The sequence below is a fragment of the Carlito syrichta genome, unplaced genomic scaffold, assembly GCF_000164805.1.
Source record: "Carlito syrichta isolate Samal-C Ts95f unplaced genomic scaffold, Tarsius_syrichta-2.0.1 Scaffold316302, whole genome shotgun sequence".
NCBI classification, from domain to species: Eukaryota; Metazoa; Chordata; class Mammalia; order Primates; family Tarsiidae; genus Carlito; species Carlito syrichta.
The window spans coordinates 1432612-1444257 of record NW_007260398.1 but is presented as its reverse complement, the minus strand read 5'-3'; the positions used below and the strand labels follow the sequence as shown (position 1 = coordinate 1444257).

The window sequence follows — 11646 nt, the reverse complement described above, 5'->3', positions numbered from 1 at the left end:
GGCGGGACCACGGGCGAGGGTCGAGCTCGGAACGGAGTGGGGAGTGATGCAGGATGGAGGAAAGTGCGGGCAGCGGGGGGGGCAGAGGAAAATGTGGGAGGAGTGGCTGGGAATCTGTGAGTAGCAGGCAGGAAGGGGTGAGGAAGGCTGGGCAGGGGCTGCGGACGGCTGGAAGGAGCGGGAAGGTTGGCAGGAATCGCGGAGAAACGGGCCCGGAGCTGAAGGGTCCAGCGGGGTGTGCGTTCAAGGGACCTGGTGACTTGACATGTCCTTCGCTCCCGTCCCCGGTGTCTCCCGTTTTTCCGGCGCGTGTGGGAAAATGAAAGCATCATTGCCTGCTTGCCAGCTTGGTCTTTTTTCACAGGCCTAAACCCGCAGCCAACTGCCATCCGTCCCCTTAATGCTGGGGTCCCGGTTCCTGCTTTTAAAGGGTGTTGAGTGGCAGTGTGGCACACAAACCGTTCGTCAATATGAAACGTTAAAGGTGTCCCCCAAAGATAACACTGCCTCCTCGTCCTGCAGTTTTCAGTTCAAGGCAAATCCCTAGTGATGGAGGTTTTTTTCCTTTTCTTTACTGGCTTTCCATCTTGCAGATCTCCAAAGCCAGAATGTTGCTGTGCGCCAGAGTTAGAAATGACTGGATATCCTTGAGAGTTAATGCAGCATCATGTTCCAGTTCTCCCACAAAGATCTGTGTCCTGCATACGGTGGCAGTTTACACGGGGAAAGCCAAATTCGAACCTTGCGTTAGTGATTGTTTAGTCAAACCGGGCAGTGGGGGTGGCTGGAGGGCTTTCTTTGAATACCCAGCTTAAACAGAGGTTTTCACTTCAGTGCTTTGTAAGTGCTTGATCCTGGCGACCACAAGGACCCAGGACACATGGATCCCTGGAGAATCACCCACCGTATCTTGTAAAAAGAGAAACAGGGCAGGTCATCGTATTCATTCGGGCTTATCATGACTCTTAGCAGCAAGACTTCCTTCCTCTAACCCAGCTACAGATGGTAGCGCTGAACAAGACCTGCTAGAGATTTTGGTCCCTTGACCTTTAGCAGCAGGCTGGGCTCCAGTTGAGTGGAGATGCTTTCTCCTGTGACATGTGCCTTGTCCTGTTACTTTGGTCTCATTTAAGAAAGAGACTTAACCGTCACAGATACATTCTTCCAAACATTTTTTCTGGCCAGTCCCTTTTGCTAGTCTCACATATGCTGGGTTTTTAATCTGTTTGTTTTACTTGTTATAGGAATCCTTATAGGCCTGAAAAACATTAGATCCAGTCCTAAAAGACATGTGTGCTGGTAGACCTGTTTTATTTGGTGCTTGCCTAATGTCTGCTATATGCAGTGGATCTGAACTATTTCATGTACCTTTGGGAAATGTTCAGCTAGAAACACTTGAGAAAAGACCGTAAGGCATGTAGCCAGAGAGTGTCAGCTGACCTTTCATTTCACTGGCATTTAAAGGCTTTTATAGAGGGTTGCATTCTTTTCTCCAAAAGCATTTGTTGTTCAAATTGGTCATTTTGACAGTTAACTGTCAGTTTGACCTGCATTTCCAGGCTCACCTTGATTATTTCTGGATGGGTTTAAGTGCTTGGACTATAACTTGCAAGTGTATCTCTTGAACTCAGGCATTGATCCTCTACCAATGAATAGCTGAGAGAGGTAGGCATGACTGATTTCTAGTTGTGGTTAGAAAGGAGGAGAGAATTTGATGAATCGGAAAGCATGGAACCTATTCTAGTTGTTACTGTTGCAAAGAAAGATTTCTTTCAGGGTACTGTGGAGGTGGAGGGGTAGTTTGTTCTTGGTGCTCAGGGAACATCTTTATACAAAAGTCAAGTTCACAGCAGAGAGTTGGACAAGGGGAACTGGGTTGAAATTTAGACTTATATTGGATGTCAGGACATATTAGATTTTTTTAAAAATAATGGAGCTAACGTCAGAGATCTTGGGCAGGTGAAGAGAGCAGGGTTGACCCCTTGGAAACTTGCCCGGGTGCCACCCAAGATAATGGGACAGTTAGGTCAATGTACATGTTATTCACACATACAGCCACGGAGTTCAATTATTCTCCGAAAGGTGAGGGAAAATATTTCTTGCCTAGATGTCACATCTTTTTTCTGTTTTCTTCTTTCTTACCTGCCTCCTATCATTGCCCGGAAACCACTATTCCTGAAGTAGAAGTAGGGAAACATGGAAAAAGGAGGAGAATGGAACAAGCAGCCATCAAGTCTTGTTGGGGCCAAGTTCACAAAAAGCAACCTAAAGAGCAGAGATACTTCTGCGGACAACTGGGTTAAGACAGTGGAGAATTCTAGTACTCAAGGTTTTGGATCAGACCTCAGCTCATGCTGGGCGTAAAGAGAATAGTCAAAGGAAGCCCTCACTACCAGTAGCCGAGGGCAACCTGAGGAAAGCACAGGAGTGAGCGTTCCCATCTGGTCATAAATCCCTGAGTGCTCCAGGCCGAGGAACAAGCCACTTTTCTAGCCGTATCACTAACCAGAGTGCAGTTAAAACTGAAGGGGGACTTAAGCCTGTTCTGAGAAAGCAGATTTTCAGCTCAGTCTGATTTCTCATGTGGTCGATAAAGTATTAAGTGGGGAGGAGAAAGTAAATTCATTGGCCAACATTACCTCATTCTTCCCTCCCACCCACTTACAACTGAGTTGTAACCCAACTCAGTTACAAGGGACCCCCGAGAAGAATGGATTGAGAGATATGTTTATTGAGAGGTGTCTTTAAACCCAACTAAAATCTTAATCCATGAAAAGCCCTTGGCTCTCTCCATTCTTGCCACGTCCTAAGACTGTGACCTCTGATGTTAAGAGCAGTAACCTGAAGAACAGAACTGATTGATACTTGGGCTCATTTTTAAATTTAATTATAATTCTTATCAACTATTTGATTTTTTTCCCCCCTCCCCGGCCAAATTTATTTCAGGAATGTGCTTGTCTGAGACCTACGGTGGCTAAGGTTTCTTAGGTACATTTTGTGATTAATGCAGAATTTGATGAGATCCGGACAGATTGGGAACTATCTTCTCGAAAGTGTGTATTAGGTCTGGTTGACTTTGCAGAGCTGACCCAAGAGCAGGCACACTGCTTCCAGGAGGCGCAATCTAGAAAACCAGCTCTGAAGCAGGCCTCTCTTGACACCATGGCATATTCTGGGTAGCTGCTCTGCAGTCATGCAGCCCTGTTGTTCTGGGCAGTGTTGTTATTCCTGCTGCATAATTAGCAACTAGTGAGATCATGGTCTGGGGAGATTCTGGCATTACTGAGGCAGAGACGGTAGGCTTCGTACCTCCTCACACATGGCTCCGGCTCTGATGGCTTTTCTGCTGAGCAGGTCCGTGTCCTTTGGCACCTCAGTTCAAAGACAAGGAGAAAGATTTGTACCTGGGGATCGGACTATCAGACTCCTTGGTCGTGTGCAGACGAGTTAAAACCCTGCTCGCTGTATTGATGATGTAACCGAAGTAAATCTCGCTTCTTCTGCTGTTTATTTTTGCTTCGCTGTTTCTTTACAGAAGGCAAAGGCTGGAAAGCCACATTGTCCTTGGCAAGGATGAGGACAGGCTACGTGAGCCCTCTTGTATGGAGTGTGGGAGGTGGGGGAGAGTTGGGCTTTGAAGCCAGCGCAGGTGTTAATCTCGGGTTTATTCCTTAGTACCAGGTTGACCTTTTAGGGGCATGGTGAGATGCTTGACGCTTGTGAAGATCCGGGTCAGGGTTTTCCTGACCACCCGTGTGCTTCACAACTGAGAACCCAGGACAGTATTTCCCAAAGGTGTCCCAAGGCTTATTTGCTCTAAGATACTTTGGAAACAGTGGGTTCCGTAGTCAGGTTTGGTTTGTAGAAACACTGCATTCTGTGTTTTTTCTCCGCCTTCGCCGTCCTCATTAGTATATTAAAAGCCGCTAGGAGGCTCTGCTGTCAGCAGTTTTCCCAACTCTTTTGACACAGCAGTCCTATTTTCATGTAAAAGCTATTAATATCCATGGGACTAGGGTGTTTTAAATCTACACTTTGGGAAATGCCAGGCTGTATTATCACTAGGAAAAATAATTGGGTCTAGCTGGGTGTGGTGGCGTGTGCCTGTAGTCCCAAGCTACTCGGGAGGCAGAGGCGAGAGGACTGCAGGAGTTTGAGGCCAGCTCGGGCAACAACATAGCGAGACCCCACCTCTTAAATAAATAAACAAATACATAAGTAATTGGGTAGTCTTGGCTTAGGCGAAGCCTAATTCTGCTCCTGGTCTCCAGCCCTCCCATGGGTTCCCTGGAGCTCCCCCATGTGATCCCAAGAGCAGATATGTTGTCCCTGGGTGAATGAAGCCCGAGCTCAACTGGATTGGAACCAGAGGCCTTCCCTCCTCTGGGAAGGGTGCTGCTGCTACCCATGCCATCATCCCAAGAGTGACTGAGACTGGAGGGGCTGAAGGGAAACAAAAGTAGCAGCATGTTGGTGGGGATCAGTAGAAATGACCTAATCTTGAGAAAGCAGACACGGCACCTACTTCCTTCAACCAAAGCTGTGTGTATGGCCTTGGGAGGGGTCTGTCCGTGGACAAGAATGCTGATTCATCTTTCTCCCTGGGCAGAATCCTAATGCTCCTGGCTAGCTGGTGGTGAGCAGGGGCTTTGGGGCCAACACGGTGGGCCCCCCAAAGAAACCCCTTTGAAACCAATGGATGCATTCACGGGCTCGGGTCTCAAGAGGAAGTTTGATGATGTGGATGTGGGCTCGTCGGTGTCCAACTCGGATGATGAGATCTCCAGCAGTGACAGTGCTGACAGCTGCGACAGTCTCAACCCTCCTACCACTGCCAGCTTCACACGTGAGTGACTGCCCCTTCCTGCCTGTCCCCACACTCCCCACACATCAGCCCATTGGCAACTCAAATCAGCTTCTCCTCCAGCTTGGGGATTCACCCTGAATCAGAATCTTTCCTTGCTCTTTGGAGGACCTCGTTGCTTTAGTATTGTAGACTGAAGTCTGGTTTATTCTAGCTGAGTTTACTTGTGTTGTGGTTTGTGGGTCCCCAGAATGGGTTAAATTACATTGAAGGAGTCCAGGACGCTACCCTTCCCCCACCAGAGTCCCAGGACATAAATGCTTACTGCTCAGACAACTGGGAACTCTAGGTTTCTTGATTCTTATGTTCAGTTTATTCCTGGAAAGAACTTCTGATACTATGTATCAGGAGCTATCCATGGGCCAAATCTGGCCCACTGCCTATTTTTGTAAATAAAGTTTTATTGGAACACCCATGGTCCATGATTTCTTTCATGTTACAGTGGCAGAGTTGAGTTGTTGCAGTGAAGACCTCTTGGTCTGTGGAACCTAAAATACTTACTGTCTGGCCCTTTACAGGAAAAGTTGGCCTTCCCCTGCTATAGACCAATATTATCTGATGGAATTTCTGTTATGATAGAAATGTCCCATATCTGCATTGTCTGTTGGTAGCCATTTGCTACTTGTGGCACTGAGGAGCTGAATTTTTAATTTCAGTTCATTTGCGTTAACTTAAACTTAAATTGCCACAGGTGGCTAGGAGCTGCCATACTGGGCAGTAAAACTATAGATTGTTATGTCCTGAAAAGACTGCCCAGAGACCCTCTTCCCAGCTGGTGCCTGAGAATAGATTTTGTGGTCAGCTGCTTAGGAGAGGTCAGCGTGGAAGCAGTGGTAGGGCCCCACTGCGGTCCCTTGCAGCAGAGCATTTGTGATTTAAAATACTAGAAAGTTCTCTGGATACAGGGAGCACATTTGGAGGAGGAGAGTTGAGAGCTCAGGTGGATGAGAAGGAGCAAGCTCCGGGCAGGCCATCCATGGGATAGTGACGCCTGTCTGTGCTCCCTCCCTCAGCCACATCCATCCTGAAGCGGCAGAAGCAGCTGCGGAGGAAGAATGTACGCTTCGACCAGGTGACTGTGTACTACTTTGCCCGGCGCCAGGGTTTCACCAGTGTGCCCAGCCAGGGTGGGAGCTCCCTGGGCATGGCCCAGCGCCACAACTCTGTGCGGAGCTACACGCTCTGTGAGTTTGCTCAAGAGCAGGAGGTGAACCATCGCGAGATTCTTCGTGAGCACCTGAAGGAAGAGAAACTCCATGCCAAGAAAATGAAGGTGCCTAAGGGGTCTGGGGTCTGGTAGTTCCCACGCACTAAGGTCAAGCGGGAAACCATCTAGCCTCACGGCTTTTTTACTTGACTGTTGTCCTGGGTGTGTAGATTCCAAATTCCAATATCCATGAAAAGTCTCAGCTTTGGAATCAGATCTCAGTCTGAGACACCCTTCCGTGTATCCCGTGTGGAAGTCGTTTATCAGATACAGCAAAATGACTTGCCTAAAATTTCTCCTCCTCTTCTCCCACTACCCCCTCCCCACTCCTTTTTTTTTGAGACTGGGTCTTGCTCTGTTGCCCAGGCTGGAGTGCAGTGGTGCAATCACGACTTACTGCAGCCTCAACTTCCTGGACTCAACAGTCCTCTTACCTCAACCTCCAGAATAGCTTGGACTACAGGTGCATCTAGTTTATTTTTTAAAAATTTTTTGCAGGGTCTGGCTATGTTGCCCAGGCAGTTCTTGAACTCTTGGCCTTAAGCAAATCTCCTGCCTCAGCCTCCCAAAGTGCTGGGATTGCAGGTGTGAGCCACCATATTTAGCTCAATTTTTTTTTTTTTGAATTGGAGTCTTACTCTGTTGCCCAGGCTGGAGTGGCACACTCACGGCCGCCGCAGCCTCAATCTGCTAGGTTCAGGCAATTCTTCTGCCTCAGCCTTCCAAGTAGCTGGAACTATAGGCATGGGCCACTACGCATGGCTGATTTTTTGATTTATTGTAGAGATGAGGTCTCGCCAAATTGCCCAAGCTGGTCTCAAACCCGTGGACTTAAGCAATTCTCTCGCCTTGGCTTCCCAAAGTGCTGGGATTATAGGTGTGAGCCACCATGCCCAGCCTCTTCAATATTTTTTTTTTTTTTTAAGTTTAAAGTGTGAATACCTGAAGGCATTCAGGTCTGCCACCCCTGGAGCCTAAGGAAGCAGTTTTCCATTTCTAGTTGTATGATTGTCCTTTGCCTTGATGCATAAAACAGGTTTTGGGTACTTCACATTCTGTGAAAGGATCCTGCTCTTTCTATGACTGCCATCACCCTTGGGTGATAATCTAGGTACAGACAGCAACATTCCCAAATAGTTATTTCAGCTTGCACACTACTATGTCTGCCATCTGATACGGCATCAGCTCTTCAAGCTTAGGAGAAAGGGCCTGGGGACATCCCAGCTCAGAGAGTCCTCGAGAGCCACCCACTTGCTGTCTTAGCACTGTTGGGCACTCCACAGCCATTGTTTCCACCCGTCCTCAGAAACGTTCCCCCCAAGTCCCTAGTTCCAAATCTGAAGAAGACTGCGGTAAAGCTGACCAGGTTCCTTTGGGGCCCAGAGCATGCTGACCCATATTAAGACAGGTGGCAGCATTGTTTCCAGGACTGTGGGTGAGACACGCCAGAATGTGGCAGGGCTGGAGACCTGGTCGCAGAGGATGTGTGCCGCCCCGACCTCATTCCTCTCGCCCTGTGAGAGCTCTGTGCCTGCTTCCCTCAGCCCATCCCAAAGCCCCACACCTGCTTTTTCACTAGAGTGGCATTCAGGCTTCCCTTTCTTCAGTCTGAGGAACTCTATCACTGACCCTGTCACCTTCCAGCTTCTATAACAACAGCTAGGCAAGCCAACACTTCTCATCCATTGCAGTGAAGGCATTCTTCCCTTTCTCTAGAAGAACACTACTCTCTCCTAGAAAATCTGATAGAGGAATGGTCTGTCAGAAGTGGGGTACCATCCTGATCTGTGTCCCTCTTCCCCTAGGCATTCTAGGGAGGCAAACTTCAGACTGACATGTGGACTCCCTACTTGTTAGCAGGATATTTAGCGAGCACCAGCAATGCTGGCATCTAATATATCTTTTTTTTAAGATGGGATCTCAATATATAAATAAATAATTATAAAATAAGGCCAGGTGTAGTGACTCACACCTGTAATCCTGGCACTTTAGGAGGCCAAGGCAGGTAGATTGCTTGAGCCCAGAAGTTTGAGACCAGCCTGGGCAACATAGTGAAACCTCATCTCTACAAAAAAAATTAAAAAGTTAACTGGGCATAGTGGCACGCACCTGTAGTCCTAGTTCCTGAGATGCTGAGGTAGAAGGATTGCCTGAGTCTAAGAGATCAAGGCTACAGAGAGCCATGAGCACACCACTGCACTCCAGTGTTGGCAACAGAGTGAGACCCCCAACTCAAAAGAAAAAAAATACAGATTTACAAAGATAGGATCTCACTATGTTGCCCAGGCTCATCTCAAACTCCTGGGCTCAAGCACTCTTCCTGCCTCAGCCTTCCACGTAGGTGGGGCTACATGCATGTACCACTGTACCAGGCTTCTCTCATATGTTAAGAGAAAACTCTTGCTTTACCATCCATGGTCTACTCTTTTCTTAGGGCTAGTTCTTATCCTCAGTAATCTCTAAGGGAGGCCGTTGTTCTCCAAAAACACAGACTACATCGGCCATGTGTCACGTAATGTGTGTTTTCCTCTTGGGTAGGGGTTCCAGCAACTGGTACTCTGCAGCTTTGGTGACCTATACTTCTAATACTTTCATCATTTTATTTTTTGTATTGTGGCCTGTTACCCTCATGGAATTCGTTACTATGAATGGTATGAACTGGGAGTCTTTTAACTTTTTTTTTCCTTTGAGTTGGAGTCTTACTCTGTCGCCCAGGCTGGAGTGCAGTGGCATGCTCATGGCCACCCCAGCATCGACCTTCTGGGCTCTGGCGATCCTTCCGCCTCAGCCTTCTAAGTAGCTGGAACTACAGCACGCATTATCATGCCCAGCTAATTTTTGATTTATTGTAGAGACAAGGTCTCACCAAGTTGCCCGGGCTGGTTTCGAACCCCTGGACTCAGGCAATCCACACACCTCGGCTTCCCAAAGTGCTGGGATTACAGGCTGAGCCACTGAGGCCAGCTGGAGTCTAACATTTTTCCCCAAGGAATACCCAGGTGTCCCAATAACATTTAATGACGAGAAGACTCTTCTCACTGGTTTGAAATGCCACTTCTATCATGGTCGATTAAATTCTCGTATCTCCATGGGTTTCTTTCTGTTGCATCTCTCATCTCAGAGGGCTTAGGAGGAGGCCAGCCCGGTGACACAGACCAGGAGCATCCTAAGGTCTGCGGAAGGCCCCTTGGAGTTGGTCTGCCTCGTACAGAAATAGACCAGGGGACCTCCAGAAGCCCAGCTTCTCGTCATTATTCTACCACCTCCCCCAAAACAGACAGAAAAGCCAGGTGTGAGCTGAGTGCCCAGGTCTGTTGCATCACACCTCTCCCAGGACCCATTCCTTTCCCAGCGCTGCTCTGCGGTTGTCTGATGAAATAAACTGGAGGCTCCAGCCCCTTGGCTTCCAACCTGCTAGCAGCTTCCAGAGCCCCAAAGATTATGAGGCCTCATTTTCTTTACTGAATTCTCTAGTGGGTTTGTAGGACTCATTCAGCTAAATGTCTTCAATCTGTCCTTCCACTGAGATGCCTTCCTGGCTGTCTCTCCATCCCAGCCCAGAAAACCCAGATTTCTGCCTGTAGGGTAGACACGCGGATTATTTATACCGCCCTACCTCACATACGACTTTTATTGATTAGAAAGGAGAAGGAAGACATTTCTTCCAGGCTGAGGGCTTTCTGTGGATCTGTTCATAATTTGCTTTTTCTCCTCCCGGTAAAATGAAGTCTGCAGCGCATACACACTGTGGGGGTTCAGGATCACTGATGAAGACCTGGTGGCCTTCTACCTTAATGTATTTTCCCAGAAGGTAGTTTCGGGTTTCACGAGGTACAAGCTTATCTATATAGCCAGGGAACATCCAACCATTTCTACCCCCTTTCCTCCCTGTGTTGGAAGGCAGGTGAGCTTAAGCAACACGTGTCTGGAAATGGAGTATGTTTGTGGGAATAGATTATCTTTTGGGTGGAGGGGAGAGGAAACGGGGGTTTCTGAGAAACTTGGTTCTAGAAAACTGGTATCCCTTGTGTTGACAGGGTGATGCTGCATAAGATTTCCTGTCTTCCGCTCTGCCTTTATTCTCTTGTCCTGTGCTATCTAATATATCCAGAGGGCTATTAAAATTAAATACAAGCCGGGCTCAGTGGCTCAGCCTGTAATCCCGTGCTTTGGGAGGCTGAGCTGAGTGGATTGGCTAAGCCCGGTTTGAGACCCTCCTGGGCAACTTGGCGAGACCCCATCTTTGCAATAAATACAAAAATTAGCCAGGTGTGGTAGTGCACGCCTGTAGTTCCAGCTACTTGGAAGACTGAGGCGGAAGGATCGCCGGAGCCCAGCAATTCGAGGCTGTGGTAGCCGGGAGCAGCTACTGCACTCCAGTCTGGGCGACAGAGTGAGACTCCAACTCAAAACAAAACAAAAAAAATTAAATAAAGTGTAAAATTGCGTTTCAGCTGACACAGTTCTAGTGCTCAGTGCCAGCGGCTGTTGTATTGGACGGCACAGATACTCCTGTCGTTGCAGAAAGGCCAACAGACAGTGCTGCTCTGATGGTCACTTGGAGGTTTGTGTTGCTAACACCCAAAGGGCTAACATTCCCTGTCTCTTGGCAGCTGACCAAGAACGGGACAGTGGAGTCAGTGGAGGCTGACGGCCTGACCCTGGATGACGTGTCGGACGAAGACATCGATGTGGAGAACGTGGAGGTGGACGATTACTTCTTCCTGCAGCCTCTGCCCACCAAACGGCGACGGGCCCTGCTGAGGGCTTCTGGGGTCCACCGCATCGATGCCGAAGAGAAGCAAGAGCTTCGGGCCATTCGCCTGTCACGGGAAGAGTGTGGTTGTGACTGTCGGCTGTACTGTGACCCAGAGGCGTGTGCCTGTAGCCAGGCTGGGATTAAATGCCAGGTCAGTCCACCTTGGCCAAAAATGGTGTGTCTGCCCCAGGGTTGGGGGACGTGGCTGTGAACACGGGCAGCCACCTGTCCAAGGGTGGCTTCCCCATGGCGGTGACTACTCCCAGTTCCGCAGCCTTCTTCCGCCAGCAAAGAAAACAAGCAAGTCAGGACCCGTAGGCTGTGGAGATACCTGCTGTGGGCTTTGTGTGTCATTTCTCACAGGTGATAAGAAGCAGCTCTTAGCAAAGGGAAGAGCGGGAGTTAGGATGTTGAATGTTTAGTAACTGTTTCTTCAGTACTGACTGATGCCTTGAGATAAAAGGAAGCAGAAAAGTGAGGTGGGCCTGTAAATTCCATCTGCAAGCACTTGTTCACAGTACCTCCACTCCAATTTTGTAAAAAATCAAAATAGTTTTCAGGGTTTATAATTCAGGACCGGGATTAGCCTGCCCAACCTGAAACCCAGTTTCAGGTTCGTCCCAGGATCGTCCCCTTTTTGGCCTTCTAACAAGGGACAGTGTAGAAGACACATTTCTTTTTTTTTTTTTTTTTTTTTTTTTTTTTTGTCGGAGCCTCACTCTGTCGCTCAGACTGGAGTGCAGTGGCCACTCCTGGCCGCCACATCCTCGACCTGCTGGGCTCCGGCGATCCTTCCGCCTCAGCCTTCCAAGTAGC

General features: G+C 48.5%; 1 protein-coding gene across 1 annotated transcript in view; it reads left to right on the top strand.

Moving 5' to 3' along the window:
- The first annotated feature begins 1462 nt into the window (after window positions 1-1462).
- The window catches only part of CSRNP2 (cysteine and serine rich nuclear protein 2), a 12590-nt gene continuing 2406 nt past the window's right edge, over window positions 1463-11646 (top strand). Inside the window, exons 1-4 of the mRNA XM_008074122.2 lie at window positions 1463-1665; window positions 4610-4846; window positions 5878-6137; window positions 10685-10981. Of these exons, the coding sequence (XP_008072313.1) occupies window positions 4696-4846; window positions 5878-6137; window positions 10685-10981 (708 nt within the window). The 5' untranslated portion in view covers window positions 1463-1665; window positions 4610-4695. The remainder of the gene's footprint in view (window positions 1666-4609; window positions 4847-5877; window positions 6138-10684; window positions 10982-11646) is intronic.